Source organism: Odocoileus virginianus, chromosome 6 (assembly GCF_023699985.2).
Source record: "Odocoileus virginianus isolate 20LAN1187 ecotype Illinois chromosome 6, Ovbor_1.2, whole genome shotgun sequence".
NCBI lineage: Eukaryota > Metazoa > Chordata > Mammalia > Artiodactyla > Cervidae > Odocoileus > Odocoileus virginianus.
The window spans coordinates 88,279,175-88,303,176 of NC_069679.1; the positions used below are offsets into that span (position 1 = coordinate 88,279,175).

Consider the following 24,002-nt stretch of genomic DNA (forward strand, 5'->3'; position numbering starts at 1 on the left):
ACCACCCCACCGTTGACTCTGAGCTGGCAGGCCACTCCCATGCCACCAAACAGCCACCAGCTGGCCGAAGCTGGCATCTGTACAGGATGTCAAATCCAACAGAAAAAGAGGCTTTTTCCTAACGTTTCCGTAACACAAGTCCTAGAGGGGCCATCCATTGGCGAAGCTTGGACCAAACATCCCAAACCCAGTTGAGTTCAGTTCAGTTCAGTTGCTCAGTCGTGTCCGACTCTTTGTGACCCCAGGAACCACAGCACGCCAGGCCTCCCTGTCCATCACCATCTCCCGGAGCCTACCAAAACTCATGTTCATTGAGTCGGTGATGCCGACTCAATCCAACCATCTCATCCTCTGTCGTCCTCTTCTCCTCCTGCCCTCAATCTTTCCCAGTATCAAGGTCTTTTCAAATGAGTCAGCTCTTCGCATCAGGTGGCCAAAGTATTGGAGTTTCAGCTTCAACATCAGTCCTTCCAATGAATATTCAGGACTGATTTCCTTTAGGATGGATTGGTTGGATCTCCTCGCAGTCCAAGGGACTCTCAAGAGTCTTCTCCAATGCCACAGTTCAAAAGCACCAATTCTTCAGCGCTCAGCTTTGCTTATAGTCCAACTCTCACATGCATACATGACTACTGGAGAAACCATAGCCTTGACTAGACGGACCTTTGTTGGTAACGTAATGTCTCTGCTTTTTAATATGTTATCTAGGTTGGTCATAACTTTTAATTTCATGGCTGCAGTCACCATCTGCAGTGATTCTGGAGCCCAAAAAATAGTCAGCCACTGTTTCCACTGTTTCCCCATCTATTTGCCTTGAAGTGATGGGACCAGATGCCATGATCTTAGTTTTCTGAATGTTGAGCTTTAAGCCAACTTTTTCACTCTCCTCTTTCACTTTCATCAAGAGGCTCTTTAGTTCTTCTTCACTTTCTGCCATAAGGGTGGTGTCATCTGCATATCTGAGGTTATTGATATTTCTCCCAGCAGTCTTGATTCCAACTTGTGCTTCTTCCAGCCCAGTGTTTCTCATGACGTACTCTGCATATAAGTTAAATAAGCAGGGTGACAATATACAGCCTTGACATACTCCTTTTTCTATTTGGAACTAATCTGTTGTTCCATGTCCATTTCCAACTGTTGCTTCTTAACCTGCATAGATTTCTCAGGAGGTGAGTCAGGTGGTCTGGTATTCCCCTCTCTTTAAGAATTTTTCACAGTTTGTTGTGATCCATACAGTCAAAGGCTTTGGCCTAGTCAATAAAGCAGAAGTAGATGTTTTTCTGGAACTCTCTTGCTTTTTTGATGATCCAGCGGATGTTGGCAATTTGATCTCTGGTTCCTCTGCCTTTTCTAAATCCAGCTTGAACAGTTCACATATTGCTGAAGCCTGGCTTGGAGAATTTTGAGCATTACTTTACTAGTGTGTGAGATGAGAGCAATTGTGTGGTAGTTTGAGCATGCTTTGACATTTCCTTTCTTTGGGACTGGAATGAAAATGGACTTTTTCCAGTCCTGTGGCCACTGCTGAGTTTTCCAAATTCGCTGACATTTTGAGTGCAGCACTTTCACAGCATCATCTTTCAGGATTTGAAATAGCTCTACTGGAATTCCATCACCTCCACTAGCTTTGTTTGTAGTGATGCTTCCTAAGGCCCACTTGACTTGGCATTCCAGGATGTCTGGCTCTAGGTGAGTGATCACATCATCCTGATTATCTGGGTCGTGAAGATCTCTTTTGTACAGTTCTTCTGTGTATTCTTGCCACCTCTTCTTAATATCTTCTGCTTCTGTTAGGTCCCTACCATTTCTGTCCTTTATTGAGCCCATCTTACCATCACTAAATTAGGAGGCTCTACAGTTCTGGATGAAAAGACCAGGCCTCTGAGTTCATCCTGAGCCATGTGGACGGAGACTGAGCTCTCCTGAGAGGTGGGATGCTCTGGAGGAGAAGATGCTGGATGGACAGACAGGAGCCATCAGCATGGCTGGTGCTCACAGGACTTTCCAAGGTAAAGTCCTAGCACGGAGTTGGCCTGGGAGAGAGTGGCTGGTATGGAACCTGGACCATTATCCTCAGGGGGGCCCTGGTCTCCTGCCTTCTCAGTCCTGATCTGGGTGGGTCTCCTGCCACAGTCCGGCACAGGATCTCAGGCTGGGCGCTCACCCTCCAGCCAGGGCTACCCACTGCCCCACTGGGCACCACCCTTTCTTGCCAGTGCCTCACACTGCCAGTTCCCTGACTATGACCACCCATGGGAGGCTGCCTGCAGGGGCACTGCTGACGTTGGGATGCCTACCTGCCCTGTCTACAGGGTGCTTTTGCCTGCAGTCTCTCCCTAGACATCAGCTGCACCCTCGCCAGCCTGCTCAGCGAGCCAGGGAGGTCACGCCCAGCTTAGGCAGGGGGTCTCAAGACTTCAGGGTGTCCCCAGCAATGCGGGACCACCACACAGATGCTCAGCCACCCAGCTCTGGGGGATGAGGGAGGCCTGCTCAACTTCTCTCTGGTTCTTGGTCTCTACTCTTCACTGTCCAATCTGTTGGGTGGAGCCTTCAGCTTCACATTTGGCTCCAGCCCCCTCACAGGCCCTCTCCTCGTGGTGGCAAGAGGGCTGCTGCTGTCCTAGCCTCACAACTCAGGTTCAAGTCCAGTGGGAGAGGGACAGCCTTTCCTTGCAGCTCCCATCCTAACTGGAGCACTTCAGGTCACATGCTCAGTCCTGATCCTCTGTTGGAGGGAACAACTAGATGTTGACTGGCCCGGCCTGAGTCACATGCTCCAATTCCAGGCAACACCGGAAAGGAGAATTCCCCCAGTAACATCAGGGCAGGACCTCCTCGTTCCAAGGGCTGACCCATCCTGGGCAGCCCCCAGGCACCGAAAGCTCCCTGTTCTATGAACTGAGTCTTAGGCTCTCTCTGGTCTGTGGGTTTTCATGAAAAACACAAGCCGTGGGTCCATTTAAAAATCATTTTATTATTAACATCATCTTTCCATTTAGCCAAGTGTCTGTAATGTATAAGGAATGTCGGTAAATATTCCATTTGAAGCTTCTTTGTACATATTTCCATCGATAAATAAACTCTGAATTCACATAAAAAAGTTAAACTTAAATAACTCATATTTCCTTCTCTTGTAACAGGCATATATTGGCAAAATATAAATATTCTTGGACTCAGGCTTTGTTCTAAGTGAGGACAGTAATTTATCACATGGTACAATTATTGTCAACAAAACCAAGAAATTGTCAGCTGGTGTCCTGGCTTGGACTAGTTACTGAGGTGGGAAACAGAAAATTCACATTTGGTTTCTCGGCCAAGGATAGAGCGGGAGTGGTGGTGGGGGGGAGAGAATAGTTTTCTTTACAGCTCTGATAAAAATAATCTGCTCTGCCACTGAATTTTAACTTTGAATATATTCTTCTACATTTGCGGATTAATTCCATAATCATGTTACTTAAAACTCGGATGACAACTAACAAACTATGGCACGTAAGCCATTCTGAACCACGTCAGTAGATTCGAGAACTATCATCGGGCTTGCGGGAACGGCAACAGAAATGCACATGGAGGGCGGTGACTGGTCACACACTCGTCCGGGGCCTCGCGCGGCGGGGAGTCCGGGGCTGCTCCGAGCGCGCGGGGGATGACGGGGAAGGGCCGGGCGCGGGGGATGATGGGAAAGGCGCGGCGGGGCCGCTCCGAGCGCGCGGGGGATGACGGGGAAGGGCAGGGCGCGGGGGATGACGGGGAAGGGGCGGGCGCGGGGGATGACGGGGAAGGGGCGGGCGCGGGGGGTGATGGGAAAGGCGCGGCGGTCCGCTCTGAGCGCGGGGGACGACGGTCGGTGGGGCAGCTCAGAGCGCGCGGGGATGACGAGGAAGCGCGCGGCGCGCGCGGGATGACGCAGAAGGGCGCGGCTGGGCCGCTCAGAGCGCGCGGGGGATGACCGTGAAGGGCACGGCGGGGCTGCTGGCCTCCAGCTCCAGGGCCGTCAGGAAGCACTCGGTGGCCGCCGCGTCGTTGCCCTGAGCCTGCAGGACCTCGCCCAGGCCGTTCCAGACCTCGTGGGCCGTGGAGTTCACCTGCACCGCGTCCCGCAGGATCTTCTCGGCCAGACTGTAGCGGCCCAGCTGGTGGAGGATCAGGGCCTGCAGAGGCAGACAGACAGACAGACAGTCAGAGAGACGACGCTCTGGACTCAGCTGTCCCTGAGCTTCGGCACGCTTCTTGGAGGCAGGCAGGTGTCCCCACTCGGCTGGGCACAATGGATGTTCAGGTTCTTTCTGCGCTCAGGGGGAGTCAGAAGGATCACTCAAACCATGAACTGTACGAAGTCACAGACATTCAGCCATTTGTGAACAACAAAAAATGGTTATTTCAAAAGGTTCACCCAGGAATGCACCATGTGGAATGGCCATGGTATGTCTGTGCTGACTCATGGGTCACAGCTGACACCTGCCCGCACAGAGGGGTGCTTGCCGTCTTTAGTTTTTTTTTTAACCTCAAGAAAAGTCACAACAAACAGAACAGAAATGTCAGTTGCTCACAGCCCCTACCCTGGCCGCACCCTGATCTCACTGTCCCCTCCAGGCTCGGCGCCCTGCACAGCTGTCAGTTCAGTTTTAATCAGAGCACACGTGTTGGTCCCCAAATATTCCATCCTAATCATGTTTCCAGGTTGTGCGTCTCCACAACTGACGTGTCCGCACTCTTTCATCCAACAGACACTCCCATTTACTCAAGGACTTCCTCGCGGCGAGACACCCAGGCTTCCCAGTGTCAAGGGACTGAACAACCCCGCCCCACTTCGCAGGGGCAGCAGGCCGTGGGGGTTGCCTCATTGCACTTCCGGGCTGAACGGGGGGCGGAGCCCTCCTCGCCGCTCTCTGTTTTCGGGTGTTACAGGCCATCTTGGACTGCCCTGCTTGAGACGAACTGCAGCGTCACTTTGTGAGTCCCTCTGGCGGTGCAGCGGGGCTGCAGCCGTCCCGGTTTGCTCAAGGCTGCACCTCACCAGGGGCCATGGGCAGAGCCGGGCTGTGCTGTCAGAGGGTTGGCTGCGGCCCGAGCCAGTGCCCCGAGCTAACACTGCAGGGGCTTCGGCCTCCTAGCTGAGGTCCTGGAGCGGGTACGGGTGCCCTCGGCAGGCAGTGTCCAGGCCCCCAGGGCTGTGGGCTAGGTAGTTCTCAGAAAGCACCCTGACTGCCCAGAGCCGTCGGCACCTCTGAGCACCCGACGCGGGGCTGTGAGGCTGACCCAGGACCTGTGCTCAGAGGGTGGCAGCCAGGACACCCGCGGCCTCAGCAACGAGGGTGGCGCCTCGGTCCTGGGTGGGCCGGTTCCTGAGTGAGGAGGAGGAGGAGGGTTCGGGAGGAGGGAGGCTGTCCTCCCTGGGGCAGGGAACAGTAACCCAGGGTTAGGTCCCCTCGCAGAGGGGAGAACTGCGGGGAAAACAGCGCGTGTTCCCTTTCTTAGTAGCGTCATCATATCTAATGACGTCACAGGGGCCTCCCTGGGGTCTCGGACACTAAAGAGGTCGTCTGCGGTGCGGGAGACCTGGGTTTGAGCCTGGGTTGGGAAGACCCCCTGGAGGAGGAAATGGCAGCCCACTGCAGTGTTCTGGCCTGGAGAACCCCATGGACAGAGGAGCCTGGCGGGCTACAGTCCATGGGGTCACAGAGAGTTGGCCACGACGGAGCGGCCAAGCACAGCGCGGCAGAGCAGACAGGCTCAGAAAGGCCCGCGTCTCGCCCGAGGGCCCAGGGCTCAGGCCCCAGCGCTGTCCTCCCTGCTCAGCTTCTCCACGCTCGCCGCTGGCACTTAGAGAGACCGGCCCCCGGGCACCAGCCCAGCTCCATCCGAGCAGAGGGGCGCCCGCTGTGCTGAGCGTCCCTCCCAGCCCCTCCTTCACACAGCTGTGAGGGGGTGGCTCCCCTCCAGGGCACAGCCTTTCTCCCGTTTCTCTGCTGTTCGGGAGCACCCTGCGTATTTGCTCAAGGACCGGGGGCCTCCTTGCCTCTATCTGGGGGCCACAGGCCGGCGGTGACCTTGAGGCTCGGGGTGGCTGCAGACACCGAAGGACTGGGGGTCCTGTTAGTCAGAAAGCAGACCTGTGAGACGAGACTCAGGAGCACCGGGACCTTGGTCCACGGGGCCTGGAGGTGACTGCTCCCAGCAGCGATGCTCTGACCCCACCCTGCTGGAGTGGGGACAAGGACACCAGGCCACTAGCCGGGAATCTTGTTTCAAAAGCGGAGGCTGCTGGACCCTGGGGGCTCCAGGGGCACATGGCAGGGGCAAGGGCACCCCTCCGAAAGTGCCTGCAGGAACCAGCCGTGGGCTAATCTGACCCACTGTCCTCAGGGCTTGCCAGCTAAGGGCCTTGTGATTCTCTAGGGTTCCTAACGGCTTGGGAATTTCCAGCCCATTCCTGGACTTACATTTCAAACTTAGGAACGAGCTCCCATTTCCAGATGACCTTGAAGCTTCCTGAGCAATCTGTTCAGTGGAATTAATTCCTAAAGCCGGGGCAGCTTGGGGAGGCATCACAGACTTGCCAGGGACTGCCAGCTCACGCTTGGCGAGGGAATGAAAAATCGGTCTCTCCCTGGTCCCCTAGTGAGCCAAGGGTGGCTCAGAGATCAGGCACATGGTGAGGGCAATCAGAGCACGCCTCGGCCACGGCTGGGTCAGTGCTAGGGGCCAGCGTTGCTGGCAGGTTGGCCAGAGGTGGGCTGGCACCTGGACACACCTGGCTGTCTGGACCGACGCAGGAGCCCCTCTGTGTTGTGAGGGGCTTCCATGTGCCCCTGTGCCCTGACGCCCCCTTCATTCTTCAGGTCCCGCTTCCTCTCTTCTCCAAAGATCAAGGCTTCACCCTGAGGCTAAGCACTCCACTGTGCTCACCCCCAGCTGCGCCCTGCTTTCTCCGGGAACAGGCCTCTTGGCTCATCCAGGCTGATCCGTCAGCCCAGGTATTTCTGCAGGACACAGCGTCCACCTCCCTTCCACCTCCCCAACCTTGGTCAGTCCCATCTGGCCCTTCTTGCTGGAGCTCTAGTCCATCTGCCTGAAGCCTTGACAACCACAAAGTCCAGGCCACACCACCCCTTTGGCAGCGCTGTGTTTGCGTGCATGCGTGTGTGTGTATATGCTAAGTCACTTCATTCATGTCTTTGTGACCTTATGAACTGTAGCCTGCCAGGCTCCTCTGTCCATGGGATTCTCCAGGCAAGGATACTGCAGTGGATTGCCAGGCTCTCCTCCAGGGGATCTTTCTGACTTGAGGGGTCAAACCCACGTCTCTCATGTCTTCTGCACTGGCAGGCGGGTTCTTTACCACTGGTGCCGCCTGGGAAGCAGTTAGGCAGCTCTAGCCAGCAGCATATTGAAAAGCAGAGACATTACTTTACCAACAAAGGTCCATCTAGTCAAAGCTATGGTTTCTCCAGTAGTCATGTACGGATGTGAGAGCTGGACCATAAAGAAAGCTGAGCACCGAAGAATTGATGCTTTTTTTTTTTTTTTTTTTTTAAGAATTGATGCTTTTGAACTGTGGTGTTGGAGAAGACTCTTGAGAGTCCCTTGGACTGCAAGGAGATCCAACCAGTCCATCCTAGAGGAAATCAGTCCTGAATATTCATTGGAAGGACTGATGCTGAAGCTAAAACTCCTAATACTTTGACCACCTCATGCGAAGAATTGACTAATTGGAAAAGACCCTGATGCTGGGAGATTGAAGGTGGGAGGAGAAGGGGACGACAGAGGATGAGATGGTTGGATGGCATCACCGACTCGGACATGAGTTTGAGTAAACTCTGGGAGTTGGTGATGGACAGCGTGGCCTGGCATGCTGCAGTCCATGGGGTCACAAAGAGTTGGACACAACTGAGCAACTAAACTGACTGACTGACCCAGTGGCATTTAGCTCCCACCTCCAGCCCTCAGCCGAGCAGGAGACAGAGAATTCGATGACTGACATAATTCATTACCTTAACAAGCAACCCTTGCCCCCATCACAATCACAGAGACTCACTGAGTGACCGCCCAAACCCCAGCTGTGCTCTGGGACACAGATGTGGGCTAGAAGCCATTGTGCTGCCGAAGCTGGGGAGCCGGTGGCAGCCTCAGTGTGACCGAGCTGTGTGCCCGGCACTGGGCTCTGCCTCAGCCGCCGGAAGACCCCACTTCACCCCACTGTCTGCACATCAGGGCTGCGGCGGACAAGCTGGCTCCTGCCTGAGACGCCTCTGCTGGAGTAAGTGGTGGAGCTAAGATGCGGTCGCCGCGGCCATGCCCCCGACGCTGGGCCCCCGCTCCTCCTCTGAGGGAAGACATGCAAGTGACCTGTGCCTCTGCCAGCCCTGCTGATTCCGGGGCCTCCGGAGATGGGGGCCTGCTGGGGCTGGCCTCCCGAGCAGATAGGAGCCCCCGAGGAGGCGACTCGCAGTCTCTCCAGGCACAAGTGAACGCAGCTTGCTAAGCTTGCAATTATTATAATCAGGTGTTTTGTACAAAGAAGACCTTGGTGAGGCACCACACTGGAAGTGAGGGATTAAATTAAACCTGTTCTTTCAAAGGAGACAAAACGGACTTGGCGGGTTTGAGGATGATCAGCGTCTTCCTCACTCACGGCTTTTATGTGCATGTTGAGACTGCTGCCCAGGGACGGAGCCCCTTGCTGCTTGTGGGGGCACCGTGCAGGGACCCTAGCTCTGGGGGGCGCCTCAGTCCATGCTCAGGACAAAAGCCCCTTGGAGATCTTCTTTTTTAAATTTTAAAAATGTATTTATTTTTCCTTTTTTTGGCTGCCCCATGCAGCCTGTGGGATCTTCCGTCACCTGGCCAGGGATCGCAATGGTGCCCCCTGCGTTGGAAGCACAGAGTCTTAACCGTCAGGCCCCCAGGGAAGAAGCCCTGCCTCTTGAAGGTTTTAGATGTCACTGCGGGGCTCTGCCCAAGTGCCAAGCCAGCGCTGACACTGGCCCTGCGGACTGCCGCGGGGGGCTCCTGAGCCGGGGGGACCCAGCGGTGGCGGCGGAGCATGTGGAGCCTGAGAGGGCGGAGGCAGGCCACAGCATGGGCTCAGGCGCCTTGCTCGGGCTGCAGGGGCTCTGCCTGCATCTGAGACACGGGAGGGCAGCGAGGCCTGGGAGGCTCAGTGACGTAAGCCTTCGCTGACCCGTCCCCACGGTCAACGCTGCGGTTCTGAGCATCGGCGCTCCCGTTAACGGCCGCAGGGCAGGGGCTCCCGGACGCCCGCGGCTGACGGCCCGTCCCTGCCGCGCTCTCGGCCGGCGCCCTGTCAGATCAGGGAGCCTCCAATTCGCCTCTGCCTGTGCGGCACCCGGGGCGGCCCAGCACCCCGCGGGCCTCGGTGAGCGTCTGCTGAATGGACGGAGAGACGGATCGGGGACGGCGTGGGTGCTGTGCGGGGAGAGGAGGGAGGTGGGGCGGGGGGTGGGGGCCCAGCTCCCTTCCCTGTGACGTAACCCTGGCACCACCAGGCCAGCCCCTCAACAACCTTCCCACCCGTAAGCTTTGCTGGAAGAGGTGATTGCTCTGCAAATCAGGCACGGGGTGCCCCCAGCCCTCACCAGTCTCCCCAGCCCCCGCTGCAGCCCGGCTGTCTCGAGCCCTGTGACTCGCCCTTCATGGTGTGGAGTTTCCACAGTGATGGAAACAAGAGGTCCCCTCTCCATCTGGAGTCTGGGCGCCTCTCTGACTTCCCGCTAGAAAGATGCAGGAGGCATCGGCTTCCTCCCTGAAAACCAGCGTAAAGGTGGCAGGGGGCTGCTGCGTCTCTTTACCCCCAGCGCTGCCCCCACCCCCAGCCCCAGGACTTGATATCTATGTTCCGAGGTCTGGGTGTCCCACACTGCAGCCGGCGGGACCCTCAGAGCCCAGGAAAGACCCTCAAAGGATGCTGAGACCCCCAGAGGATGGCAGGACCCCCAGAGGATGGCGGGACCCTCCAAGGATGCCAGGATCCTCAGAGGGTGGCAGGACCCCCAGAGGATGGTGGGACCCTCAGAGGGTGGGGGGACCCCAAGAGGCTGGTTGGGACCCTCAGAGGCCAGGCTGGCCAGGTGATGGGAAATCCTGGGGCCAGGCAGGCGATCTGACCATCGGCTGCAGCCTGAGACAAGGACTCACAAATTCAGGGACCTCACGCTCAGAAACACCAGCATCAACATCGCCAAAGCTCAGCATGATGCACTGACCTAATTGAAGAAATGTCAGATCGAGCTGGCCCCACGCGCTATCAAGGGACATCCATGAGAAGGCAGCTCGGGGCAGCCTGTGCAGCTCAGGCTGGGGTGGGGGCTGACGGGGGCGAAGGCGGGCAGGGGGAGTCCTGGGGTCCCCAGAAGACGTGGGGTTGCTGGATGTTCTCCTCACTCTGAGGCCCAAGAAAGCTCTCAGTAACCTTCCAGCCCATCTCCAGTCTCGCCTCCCTCGATTTGCCATTGCAATCGCATGCCCTGTTGCCGCCGAGAAGGACCTGAGCGCCTCCGCCAGCTCTCAGGAGGGCACCACAGTGCCCGGAATGACCTCAGAGTCTCCGCCAGCCCTCAGGAGAGGCCCGGCTCTGTGGGACTGCCACCCCAGGCAACACCTTCCAGGGCACCCACCCAGCTCCCCACGCTCGCACTTTTCCACTCTAATGGCCAAGAGACTCCTGCTGACTTATTTACACGTCTCCCAGGTTGACTTATTTCTTTAGTTGTATCCACCTTCCCCAACAACAAGTCAGACAGGAGCAAGAGCACGGGCTGCCGGGAAGCCAGCGCCTCCCCACGAGGTGCCCACAGCGGAAAGTTCGGTGCTAATCACCCCCTGGAGGCTGAGTCCCAGCCTCGCCCCCCACCCCCAGGGAGGCGCCGCCCTGCGTGTGTTTGGGAAGACGGCCAGAGAGTGCTGCTCCAGGCCCGGCCTCCCCCCCACCCCCACCCCGAGGCCCTGGGACCCCCAGGGAGCACAGCGGCCCAGGAAGCCACCTGGCTCCGCCCGGCAGCGGGTGGGGTGGGGATGGTGGGGGAGACATGACCCGAGTCCCAGCCAGCAGAGTGGAGGTTCTCTGTGGTCAGGAACAGTTCACACGGGACCACCACATTGCTCGGGCTGCCCTGGCGGCTCAGCCGGTAAAGAATCTGCCTACAATGAGGCAGGCCTGGGTTCCATCCCTGCGTCAGGATGATTCCCTGGAGGAAGAAATGGCAAGCTGCTCCAGTGTTCTGGCCTGGAGAATCCCATGGATAGAGGAGCCTGGTGGGCTACAGTCCACGGGGTGGCAAAGAGTCAGACACAGTGACTGACACACACACTGCACTGCTAAGCTGACAGGCTTCCTGTGAGAAGCGGAGGGCGGGGTGCCCTAGAGACCCAGCCCCATCCTGCAGCCCCAGGCCAAGGACCCCTTCCCAACAACCCTGACACACCCGTCAGGCCCATCTCAATCTGTCCTCAGACGGGTGGGGGGTCACATCTTTGAAGCATCACTACACTTGGGTCTGAACATTTATCACCAACACAATGAAAACAAAAGCCTGTCCTGTTATTTCCAGCAAGGAGTCCTGGCCTTCCCTGGGCCTGGAAGCGTCACAGTGGTGCAGGGCAGGTCCTCTCAGGCCAGCTCCGTCGTCCACCACCAGATGTCCAACTTAGACAGTACCTTCTCTCTAGCCTCTTTTCTGACTTAGAAAACGAAGGGGTGGAGGAGGTGATCTTCAGATGAAAATTCGAGGGTTTGGTCAAATTTTCCAAACAAGTATTTTTTGGAACATCAGCTACATACCAGCGAAGAAGAACTAACGAGCCTCTTGATAAAAGTGAAAGAGGAGACTGAAAAAGTTGGCTTAAACCTCAACATTCAGAAAACAAAGATCATGGCATCCGGTCCCATCACTTCATGGGAAATAGATGGGGAGACAGTGACAACCTTTCTTTTCTTGGGCTCCAAAGTAACTGCAGACGGTGACTGCAGCCATGAAATTAAAAGATGCTTGCTCCTTGGAAGAAAAGTTATCCTAGTTAGCGTATAAAAAAGAAGAGACATTACTTTGCAGACAAAGGTCCGTCTAGTCAAGGCTATGGTTTTTCCAGTGGTCATGTATGGATGTGAGAGCTGGACTATAAAGAAAGCTGAGCACCAAAGAATTGATGCTTTTGAACTGTGGTGTTGGAGAAGACTGTTGATCCAACCAGTCCATCCTAAAGGAGATCAGTCCTGGGTGTTCATTGGAAGGACTGATGCTGAAGCTGAAACTCCAATACTTTGGCCACCTGATGTGAAGAGCTGACTCACTGGAAAAGACCCTGATGCTGGGAAAGATTGAAGGTGGGAGAAGGGGACGACAGAGGATGAGATGGTTGGATGGTATCACCGACTCGATGGACATGAGTTTTGGTGAACTCCGGGAGTTGGTGATGGGCAGGGAGGCCTGGCGTGCTGCGGTCCCTGGGGTCCCAAAGAGTCGGACACGACTGAGCGACTGAACTGCTCTGAGCTGAGCTGCATGCCTGGTGCGTATCTGTTCTTTCAGGGCTTAAACCTTAACTGGGGGAACAAAAAGAAAACACGGCAGGGCAGCCTCTTTCCTGCCGTCAGCAGGGCCAGTGCCCACGGCAGGCCAGGAGGGGGATGGGGGCAGCAGCCTGCGGCCCGGGGAGGGCTGCCTGAGGGGAGCCATCCTGCGGGGGAGGCCCTCTTGGGTGGGGGGCCTCCGGCAGTAAGATGGACGCAAGCGGGAGAGCGGCCCTGGAGGCGTGGTCCCTTCCACTGCGAGGCCCAGCGTGGGTGGGAGAGCGAAGGGGTCTCTGAGTCTGGGAGACCCTGGGGACGCCCGTCTCAGTCCCCAGGGACCTGCGTGCTCTGGAGCCCAGTGGGCGCTTGGTAAACACTGCTCGTCCGAAAGGGCCCCGGACCCTGGTGCTCAGGACACGTCGGCGCTCAGTGGACACTGGGCCTGGGCGCCACCCCCCAGCTCCGTCACCCGCTCCCCGAAGAGGGCAAGCACCCGGAACGCATGTCTGGGAGCGGCGGGGCAGGGAGGGCGTGCTGGGGCGTGTGGGGCCTCCAGGCCCCAGCCCTGCAGGTTCAGTCGGAGTCTCGCAATGGACCAGCGGTGTGACCGGCATCGATGCCCAAGGCCCAGGGATTTCCAGGCAGTCCTGCGGGGCCGCCGGCCAAGGCGCCCCCTGGAGGGCGCTGATCCCCTCCCTGTCAGGGGACGCGGTCACCCTGGCCAGTGGCTGCCCCCCCCCCCGAGAGTGCTGGGCATGAACTATTTTTCCACTTTTACACAGGAACAAACAGGAATGATAAGACACTTTGTGACGAAGGGAGGACAGAAATTGATAAACCCTGGAAAACTCTTTTTCCACAAATAACAGGAGGACTCAGCACACGGAGTCCAGGCAGGAAGGCGGGTGGGGGTCCGGGGGAAAGTCCCGCCGCCCATTTGCTGGGACGTGGGGCCCCTGTTACGTCCACCCTCCCGGGCCCCGGCCTGCCCTTGGGGGGCTCGGCAGTGGACGTGGAGCAGCTGCCCCCGCGACCCTTGGACTGCAGAGCCCGTGGGACAGACGCCTGGCCTCCTCCCCACACGGCCGAGCGCTCACGCTGACCACCCCAGAGACAGAGCCAGTGGCGTCACTTCCTCAACACTCCCCTTTCCTGTGGGAAGGGCAGGACATGGCCGTCCCCTGCAGAGAGGCCCTCGGGCTGAGTTGAGGCGCTGGCCACCTGCCCTTCCACAGAGTTTGATGCCAGCGGCTTGAAGTCTGCAGGGCATGAGCCTCGGTGGACCCCGAGGGTGGATGGGTCACCTGGATGGAGGGAGGGGGTCAGAGGGGTCAGGGGCAGCCGCTGCAAACCGCACCTGTGGTCAGGCCACGAGACACACACGTGGACTCGGGGAAGGCAAGACTCACTGGTCCCCGGAGGCGGCCACTCGGAGGCAGGGGGACCTGCCCTCGGCTCCGCCGCCCAAGGAGCGGGGCTCTGCTCTCAGCCTCCGGAGCCCACTCGGAGACCCCTCTCTGTCTGGGGGGCTTTGCTGAGAAGGGAGCCCTCCCCATCTCCCAGAGGGCAGGGGCCCTGGGACACCCAACATCCACCTGCTGGGCCCCAGGGGCCTGGGCACGTCGCGCGGTTCTCGTAGCCGCTTCCTGGAGCCAAAGGAAGAGGCCAAATCCTAACAGCCGCCAGGCGGGAGCTCCCCCCGCTGCCTCGTGAGAATGGGACTCTCGTCTTCAGGACAGAGGCCACACGGCCGTCCAGGGTCGCAGGAGTGGCCAGTGGATGGCAGAGCTAGAGCTCAAACGTGGGTCTTCTTGGCTCAAAAGGGTTGAGCGCTGCCAACCACCCCGGCTCCCGCCCCCCCGGACAGCGCTGCGTGTCTTCCAAGCCTCCCCTCCCGGCCGTCTCCACGCAGAGGGGCCAGGCGACCCCGCCGCGCCGCTCCCCGAGCACGGCCGCCCGTCCCCGGGGGCTCTGCCTCGCGGATGTCCCCTGCTCCCCTGTCCTCTGCTTCCTTCCCTCCTCAGCCGTCTGACCCCAGGCCAGCGGTGTGCAGCGACTGGCCTCCAGAAGGAAGACGCCCTGTTTACAGGGTTCACCACCTTCCGTGGTGTGAACACCCCCTCCGGGGCCGAGCTCCTGGACGTCTCTGCAGGCGAGCCTGTGAGGCGGGGAGCGGCGTGGTTCCCAGCCCAGTGGCCTCCTCCACGTCCTCTGACGGCAGGAGCCCTGAGGCCCCAGGACAGAGCTGCGCTGGGGCCGGGGACACGCCCGCCACAGCGGCCGGAGCTCGCTGTCCTGTGGGCCGGGGCGGGTCAGCCCCAGGACGCTGCTGTCTCCAGGGCTGAGGGCGGAAGGGAAGAAGCGGCCGTCTTCTCCCCTTGTCAGGCAATCTGACCTCACTACTTGCGCTGAGTCACTTCAGCTGTGTCACTCTCTGTGACCCGGGCCTGTAACCCGCCCGGCCCCTCTGTCCATGGGATCCTCCAGGCAAGAACACCGGAGGGGGTTGCCACGCCCTCCTCCAGGGAAGATGCCCGACCTGGGGATCAAATCTGTGCCTCCTGCTGCAGGCAGGTTCTTCACCGCCGAGCCCCCAGGGAAGCCCCGGGCACGCTGAGGGCGGCGGTGAAACGCCCCTGGAACGCCCCGTGCCTCTGTCTCCTCCCCTTCAGCCGCCAAAGGCTCCCTGGGCACGCGGCCTCCTGAGCCTGGCCCCTAAAGCCGCCGTCCCTGCGAGCCAGGCGGCCTCCTGCTGTAGCCGCGGTGGGCGCCGGGGGTCAGGGTCAGCAGGAGGACGGGGTTGCAGCGTCAACCATCCCAGAGGCAGAGGCTGGTCCGTCCCCTCTGCGTGAGACACTGGCGGCAGGCAGCGAGGTCTAACAACGTGTGGGAGCTCTCATTAGAGAGCCAATTACGACGCCACTGACCTGCCTGGCTTTGACAGGCCTGAGAAAACACGTTTGTCCTCAGAAAGAAGCAGGTCTGGCTTCTGGTTTGTTCCGAGAGATCCCACGGGGACGGCTTGCTGGCACTTTGGTTTCAGCCTCCTGCACCTGTCTGGGTGCCCGCGGCCCCGACACGGGGGATCAGAAGGAACCTGCGGGGACTCTGGTCCCTAAGGGGGGCTGCTTTCCGCCACAGGCCTGCTTCGCGCTTCTGTTTATGGAGAAAGACACAGCCTGGTACCCACGGGCTCCCCCGCGGGGCCAGGCAGGCAGTTTCTGCTTCATCTGCAAGGACGTCAGCTGGCATTGCAATCACGGGTCTCTTCAAGACGGACCTCCTGGCAAGGCCGGGCCCCAGGCTCGGTGACTGTGTGTCCAAGCTTCCTTGCAGAAACAGGCCCTCTGATCATCAGCCTGGGTCACCCGCCCTCCCCCGGGAGGCAGACACCTGGCAAAAGACTCAGGTCTCCAGGAGACGCGGAGAAGGGACGGCGCGCGCTTCTCCCGGGAGCCAAGGCCATGCTCACGGTCAGACAGCAGGGGCCGAGGTGGCGTTAGAGGCAGCGCTGACACGTGGCGGGGCGCACAGGCCCCGTCCTCTCCTGCCGCACAGGCCTTCTGGATGACTCGGGGATGTTCCGAAAGGCTGGGAAGCAAACAGGACCCACAGAGGTGCACCTTAGAGACAGCTGTTCTGTAAACACCAAGCAGTTGAGGAAGGGGAGGGGGGGCGCAGATGGAAGGAGAGGGGACCTCGTGACCGCCAGCGGCCGGCAGCAGTGACCGGGGCAGAGGACCCGGGGAGCGGGCAGTGGGGCCAGGGCCCCGGGAACCGTGGCAGGGGGCCATGGAGCTAGCAGAGCTCCCAGAGGGCGTCCCCGAGCTCCCGGAGCTTTCTGAAGCCTGAGGCCTACGTCTGATGGCTAGCTGGGTGGGGTGGTGCTTTCAGACTCGGGTTCCAGCCTCTCCCCAGGAGGCCGCTGAAGCCTTGGGAGGCCCCGGGCAGCCTCCTCACCCAGCACTCAGCCTGGAGCTGCTGTGGGCCTGCACCACTCCTGGTCAGCCGGTCTCTAAGGGCAGGGGTCTGCAACGCCCAGCCCCGAGCAGGCTCCCAGTCTCCACCTTCCCAGAGCCCGAGGGTTGGAAACCCGGTGATTCTTGGCGTTTCATCACAGTTGCATGTAGCATTCCTTCTAAGCAATGGGCCCAAAGACCTAGGGAGGACATCCTGCTACAAGTTTCCCCCAGGTTCTGCTTCTGGTTTTTCTTCACCAATATCAAGATATCAGTGTCCACCAGAGTGGACGGGTGACAGTGAAAGCCTGGATTAAAATTCCCTCACCCCCACCCTACCCCTTTGGCAACGGAAGGGATGCCAAAGATGGGCCTAGAGACATTCCTGCACACACCCAGACTCCCAAACCAGCGCTGAAGCGCGTGGATCTAGGCATTTCCAGGGCTCGGGCAGCTGTGAGCAGGGAGGCCGCAGAGCAGGGAGGCATCCCCGGGCGACGTGAGAGGCCGGAGGAGAGACAGAGGCTTCACCCCAGGTGGGAGCAAAGAGGAAGGAGACAGGTACCGCAGATGCTGCCGACGTGAAGACAGGGTCATGCCCTTCAGCCCCTAAAAGATGGTGAGAAATCCTCTCCTCCTCCAGAACAAGGGGCTGAGTTCTCTGGGGCCAGGGTCACCGTGCAGGAGGTTAGGAAGCTGATCCATTTCACCCTCACCCCAGCCCAAGACGGCAAGAGCTAGTAACCCGTTTAACAGATGACGGAAGTGCTCAGACTCTGTGACCCCATTGACTATAAGGCCACCAGGCTCCTCTGTCTATGGGATTCTCCAGGCAAGGATACGGGAGTGGGCTGCCCTGCCCTCCTCCAGGGGATCTTCCCGACCCAGGGAGCGAAACCTCATCTCTTGTGTCTCCTGCATTGGCAGGTGGGTCCTTTACCACTAGCGCCATGGGCATGAAGTCTTCAGAAGTGATGGAGTTAGGATTCCTGGGGGCGCGGGGGCGGCTGCCACTCAGGGCTGTCTCTCCCTCCCCCATCTGCCTCAGCATCCCTATCTGTAAAAGGAGTTGCTCAGATTAGGGAATCCCACGGGCGCTCCAAACCCCAGAGTGCCCTCCACTCTCTGGGGAGCTCCAAGTCCAAAAGCTTTCGTCTGCCACCTGTCCACCCTGGCCCCTCATCCTTGGTATCGGCGAGGAAAAACCAGGAGCAGACCCTGCGGGAACTTCTAGGGGAGGCCCCCCTAGGCCTTCGGGCTAAAGAGTTTAAGTTCAGACTGTCAGAAAGTCTGGACCACACGAGGGAAGATACGGCCCAGCGGGAAAGTCCAGAAACACCAGTGAGGCGGCAGCTCTGAAAGCAGCACCATCAGACAGGCCGAGGCGGCCAGCCCAGGTGGCCCCAAACGCTGAGGGAGGACCGGGGCCCTCGCCACGCCCTCAGGCTGCCCAAACGCCTGGGAGGAAACAGGGCCGCTCGCCATGCCCTCTGGCTGAGTTCAAAGGCGGGCAGTGGGGGGAAGATGCTCAGGAAGCCAAGAAAACAGCAGGGAACTCCAGGGAGGCCTAAAATAAGGAGGGAATTAGGAACCAGATCTAGAACACAGGATGACCCTGGTAAATGAAACAAATCTGGACCAAATTCCTGATCCAAGCTACGGAGCAAAAACTGTGGCAAGGCAGGAAGGTGGTGGAGGCGAAATGTCAAATCGTGGAAGACTGGAGCAGAATCTCTAAGAGTAAGTGGTTTGGGCAGGGCACGCCAGGTTTTAATAATTTCAGATCATCATTACTAATGAGACACTGAACCACACTGCCTGTAATTAGTCATCTGAGAGTACAAAACAGAAAATAGAAATAAACAAAAGACCCTGATGCTGGAAAACAGTGAAGGCAGGAGGAGAAGGGGACGACAGAGGATGAGATGGCTGGATGGCGTCACCGACTCGATGGACATGAGTTTGAGTAAGCTCCGGGAGTTTGTGATGGACAGGGAGGCCTGGCGTGCTGCGATTCATGGGGTCGCAGAGAGTCGGACACGACTGAGTGACTGAACAAGAATACAGCACAGATAATAGAACTAAACACAGAATTCTTTCTTTTTGTTTCCTTAAGTGGCTACAAAGGAACAGCCGGCGACATGGCTTGCATTCAGAGCCTGCGCCGCATCTGCGTTGCTTCTGGGTCTGTGACTTCAGCCCTCAGTGAAATCAGGGGTGGCCCGAAGCCACGGAGGCCTGGCCAGCACCCAGAAAATGCTGCAGTGGGAGGGGAGACCCAATAATGAAGCAGAAAATGTCTGCAGAGACGATGCCCGCACGGAATGAGGCTGCTGGGGCTGGGAGGATGCCTAGGGCTGGGGCGGGGGGTGCGGCGAGAACAAGACCACAAGCCACGCCGGGTTCCTACGGATGCACAGCCCAAGTTCCAGAGTCCCGGGCAACACGCCTTTCACTCCAGTGAGGACGCACATGCCCAGCAAGCTGAAAATGCCCTCAGTTAGAGGACACAGCTCCAAAAGGAAGGGGAGACGTAGCTAGCACCATAAAAACCTCTCAGTTACCTGCTTCTTCCCCTAGGTTGTTTCCAGTATCCTCCCCCCCAGCTCAGGCGTGCTCTCCCCTGGGTCCACCCCCACCTGCTTCGGCAGACCCGCTCTCTGTTTCTGCCATGCTGTCGCCTCCCACCCAGAGACGGGCGCGTGCTAGGGCGCTTCGGTCGGGTCCAACTCTGCGACCCCGTGGACTGCAGCCCGCCCGGCGCCTCTGTCCATGGGATTCTCCAGGCAAGAACACTGGCGTGGGTGGCCATTTCCTCCTCCAGACGATCTTCCCAACCCAGGGATCAAACCCACGTCTTACAGCTCCTGCAGTGGCAGGCGGCTCTTTACCTCTAGCACCACCTGGGAAGCCCCAAAGCAGGCACTCTGCAAACCCAGTTAGGGCCACGTGATCGCCCCTTCCCTTCCCCAGAGGAGCCGCTCTCTAAGCTAGCGTGAGAGCAAAGACGATGCCGCGGTGCTGCGGAAATAAGGAAGCTGCTTCCAACTGGATTTGGGGTGTGGGTCAGGGATCAAAGAAGAATCCCCCTCAGTCTGGGACCAAGAGCAGAGGTGGTCTCGCCTGGAATGGGACACCAGCCCACAGTCTATGGGGGGAGCCAGAAGGAAGGGCTGAGCCACCATCAGGGGACCAGTGAGCATCCCTGGGGAGAGAGGACGTGTGTGGGGGGGTGACCCACAGAAACCCCACAGGAGTTCACCCGGCCCGGGGCGGAGGGGTCTGGGTGTCCGCTCTTTTCAGACAGGAAACGAGGCTTGGTGACCCTCGCGGGGCGCACGGGCGGCTGTCCCTTGCTGGGCTGGGCTGTCTCCAGGGGGCGTTACCCGGGAGGCCCTGGTCTTGAGGGAAGAAGGTGGGTGAGCGGCGGCCCCTGAGGAAGCTTCGTGGTGGGAGGGGCGCCGCCTGAATCAGCCCAGCCCCTTAGCGCGGCCGCGCCCCCCGCCCCCGCCTCACTGCCCCGGGGAACACCTGAGCCCCCGGCACCCGTGTCGGGGCCGGCCTTGGGGCCTGGCACGGAGCTTGGCGGGGAACAGGGAGAGCTCACAGGGCTTCGACAAGGATGGGTGGACTCTTTGTGAGCTGCCCTTTCGATCTTGGGTCGGGAAGGAGGCCTCCTGTGGGCGTGGTCGGGGGGTCCGCGTCTCCCATGGGGCCGAGAGACCCCGAAGCCCCGGCAGACGCCTGCCCTCGGCCGGGCCTCTCACCGCGAGGCTGCCCCTGGGCATCGAGGCCACGGCGACTCCAGTCCTGACTGTGGCTGTCTGTGGTCCCAGCCCCCACGTCCCCCAGAAGGGTTTGAGGTCTGGCATGGAGGAATGTTTGGAGACGACAGGACAGAGTCTGAGCGTGAGAGGGGCTGCCGCTGCCCCGTCCCAAGCCTCGTGCGGAGGGCTGCCCCGCAGTCTTCTCTCGCATTCAGCCCCTGGAGCAGGTCTGAGGGTCCCCGCCAGGCCCGCACACCCGGAGCCCTGACGGGAGCCCGGCACATCCTCCTGAGACCGTCCTGGGACCCGCCGCCCGGAAGTCCCATTACTCAGCCCCGCCTAGGCCTCCATGGCCCCCTCCACGGCCCCCATCCACAGGTCCCCCTTCACAGCCTCTCCACGGCCCCCCCCCCCACGGCCCCCATCCATGGTCGCCCTCCACGGCCCCCTCCACAGCCTCCCCTCCACGGTCCCCCATCCACGGTACCCCACGCCCCCCCCCATGGCCCCCTCCACGGTCGCCCTCCATGGTCCCCTCCATGGGCCCCCTCCACAGCCCCATCCATGGTCCCCTCCACGGTCCCCCTCCACGGCCTACCCCCCATGGCCCCCTCCACGGTCCCCCTCTACGGTCCCCCTCCACGGTCCCCCTCCACGGCCTCCCCCCACGGCCCCGTCCACGGCCCCCCTCCACGGCCCCCCTCCACGGTCCCCCTCCACGGCCTCCCCCCCACGGCCCCGTCCATGGCCCCCCTCCACGGCCCCCCTCCACGGTCCCCCTCCACGGTCCCCCTCCACAGCCTCCCCTCCACGGCCCCCCCATGGCCCCGTCCACGGCCCCCCCAACGGTCCCCTCCACGGTCCCCCTCCACGCCATTTCCCGTCCTTGTGGCTGACGGTACCCTGTGCCAAGGCGGAGGCAGCAGAGAGCCGGTGAACCTGATGGACGAGAAGCAGCCTGTTCCCACAGGCTCTGCTGAGTCTAGTGGTGGGCCCCAGGCTTTGGGCCAGGCCTTCCCTCACGAGAGGGGAGCGGGAACAGCTGTGAAGGGCACGGTCACCTGTCTCCCCAACTCCTTCCCAACCCCCGAGCCGGTGGGCAGCCCCCAGTCTACACGGCCACTGTGCTGCCAGGCCAGACGCCTCCCCCAGGGAGCAGACAGACAGCTCGTGTCGCTTCAACCAGTGCTTCCAGGGAGGGAGGTTGAGGCGCCGACACCTCCCGCCAGGGTGGGTGGGCGGGCGGGGGGCCAGGGGCCAAGAAAGGCCCCCCTGCGGCAGTGATCCCCAAGTCTGCTCCGTGAGAGGCTCCATCCCTCCTGCCCGCCGGCGGAAGTCTGGTGCCCGCGCGGCCTCTGCCCCAGGCCGAGGGCCCAGCTCAGCCTGGCCATGGCCATCGTCCACGGCAGCCAGTCTGGCCGCCCCTGAGCCCGGGCAGAGGTGACGCCTTGTCTCTACCTGAGACAGGTCAGGCCAGCGGAGGCCTCCACTGTTTCCGGACCCCTTTCAGCTGTGATGACCAGGGCAACAGGCTCGAAAGCCACGGTCAGAAAGTAATACTTGAAAAAAGTACCACGCTTCTGGCCAAGCATGTGCATATGTTCTTACTTCGGCTCCTCTAGTTGCTGAAATTCGATTCAGGGGGAAAGCCACTCCCGAGGTTAGCTCCTCTGGAAAAGAACTCCCCTCAAATAGATGCAGAGGGGCCTCCACCATGGGCAGGTGGACCTGAGCTAATGCTTAGAGAGCCTGCGGGGTTCAACCTGCAAGACCACACCACAGGGCGGCCACTGTAATTATCCCCATCCTACAGCTGAGGAAATGGAGGCACAGAAAGACTGAGGGACTTAGGCCACACAATCGGGAAGCAATAAGGCCGGGACCCAGGCGGGCTGACCCCAGCGCCATGCTCTTGACCTCTGCACTGTCCTATTGTTTAAACTCTAGACGCTTAACAGACTTGACCTTCCAGTCCTGGCTCCGCTCCTAACTTGAAATGTGACCTGGGGCAGGTCATCAAGCGCAGTCTTTCCCATCAGTAAAAATGAAATTTTCTCTTTCATTGCATCTTGCAAGAATAAACATCAGACATGGAGGATGAGGTTTTAAATTTCTTTTCAGAGGTGAAGGTTATGCTCATGCCAGGGACTCCCAGTTCTCGGAAGGGCCTGAAGCGGTCAGAGTTGCTAAGAGGCAGTGTGCGCCATGAACGGGCTGGAGAACCAGCAGCTGCAGGAAGCCCTGCTCCCTCCTCTGTTAGTCTGAGCCCCAGATAAACAGCCAAGAACGGCAGCAGAGAAACGAAGGCCTGTCCGCCTTTCAGAGCGCTGTCAACAGCGTGCAGGCGTGCAGAAAGGCCGGCCCTCTAAATATTTGATCAGTCTTTCTTCAAAGCACACAATGGCCCTCCTTATGTTTAGGAGCAGTTTTAAATCCTGAAAGTCAATGAAATGTGACGAAGAGATGAGACGGCCTTCTCACTAGACTGCGGCGGAGTTTCGTTCCCTCCCAGTCATGCCTCCCGTGCGAGGAGAGAAACTGATACTTGGGATGAAAGAGATGGTTTCTAAGGATGAGCGTTTGCAAGGGGAAGGACATCTCCACTCCGCTGCATTACCTTAATCGTCCCCGGGTCTCGTCTCGAGTAACAGGGTCAGAGTTCCCTTCTCTGAGACTGGTTTCTCCAAGGCAAAGGCGCGCTGCCCTGCCCTGTCTGTATCCTGGGCCCCGGGTCCCCCTTTCTAAACTGATGGATAAATTAGATCCACAGACTCAGCTGCCACCTCTGGTGAAAGTCAAAGTGTTAACTGCTCAGTCGTGTCCGACTCTTTGCGACCCCTTGAACTGTAGCCCACCAGCCTCCTCTGTCCGAGGGATTCTCCAGGCAAGAACACTGGAGTGGGTTGTCATTCCCTTCTCCAGGGGATCTTCCCGACCCAGGGATCCAACCCGGGTCTCCTGCATGGCAGGCGGATTCTTTACCATCTGAGCTGCCAGGGCCATCGCTGCAAGCACCCTGAGAAGTTCACCAGCTTCCTGCTGCCTCTCTCCTCCAGAAGGGGTATCCATTGGAAAACATGCTTCTACATAATGAAATATGAGACACAAGCAATTTCCCCCAAATCTCATGAAACAGACGGACACTTTAAAAGAGCAAGAGGAAGAAAAACACCAGTGTTTCATAATTTAGCGGTGCAGGCTGCCTGCCTTAAGTAGGAGCTCACCTCCTTCCCTGGATTCAAACCCTCCCTGCCATCCTTCTGGCTCGTCACGCATAATGGGATGAAATGTTTTCTCTCAGCAATCAAGCCTGTAAGCTTCTAGACAGTTAAAAGAAAGCTCCGACTTCAGAGCGATGTTGTGAGCCTTGTTTTGATGCTTCCGGCTCAAACTTCAGAGCCGTGAAAACAGCTGAAGCTGTAGTAACCACACAGAGCCTCGCATTTCAGGTCCTCCTTCCAGACCCACCACCAGCGGGGCGTGCCCCCGGGCATTTCGTAATAAAATGCACTTTCCCGACGGTATGACCATTCTCTGCCAGCCTCTGCGACTCATGTGCTCCCGAAACAGAACTTCGACCCACATCTAAAGTTCTCACGCTCGATATCACTGCAGATTTCCGATGTTTCAGAAAGCCTAAGACAGGGGACTTCCCTGGACATCCAGTGGCTGGACTTGGCCTTCCAGTGTGGGGGATGTGGGTTTGATTCCAGCTCGGGGGACTAAGATCCCACCCACATGCCTCGG

At 59.1% G+C, this 24,002-nt stretch overlaps 1 protein-coding gene across 5 annotated transcripts in view; it reads right to left on the reverse strand.

Moving 5' to 3' along the window:
• Positions 1-2,957: 2,957 nt before the first annotated feature.
• The window catches only part of TTC7B (tetratricopeptide repeat domain 7B), a 267,917-nt gene continuing 246,872 nt past the window's right edge, over positions 2,958-24,002 (reverse strand). For 3 of the 5 annotated variants that reach the window (XM_070469789.1, XM_070469791.1, XM_070469790.1), the window contains one exon: positions 3,842-4,151. In XM_070469789.1, coding sequence (XP_070325890.1) covers positions 3,930-4,151 — 222 coding nt within the window. In that variant the 3' untranslated portion in view covers positions 3,842-3,929. Of the gene's footprint in view, positions 4,152-24,002 lie in introns of all 5 variants that reach the window. The other 2 variants (XM_070469788.1, XM_070469792.1) reach the window with 1 other exon arrangement.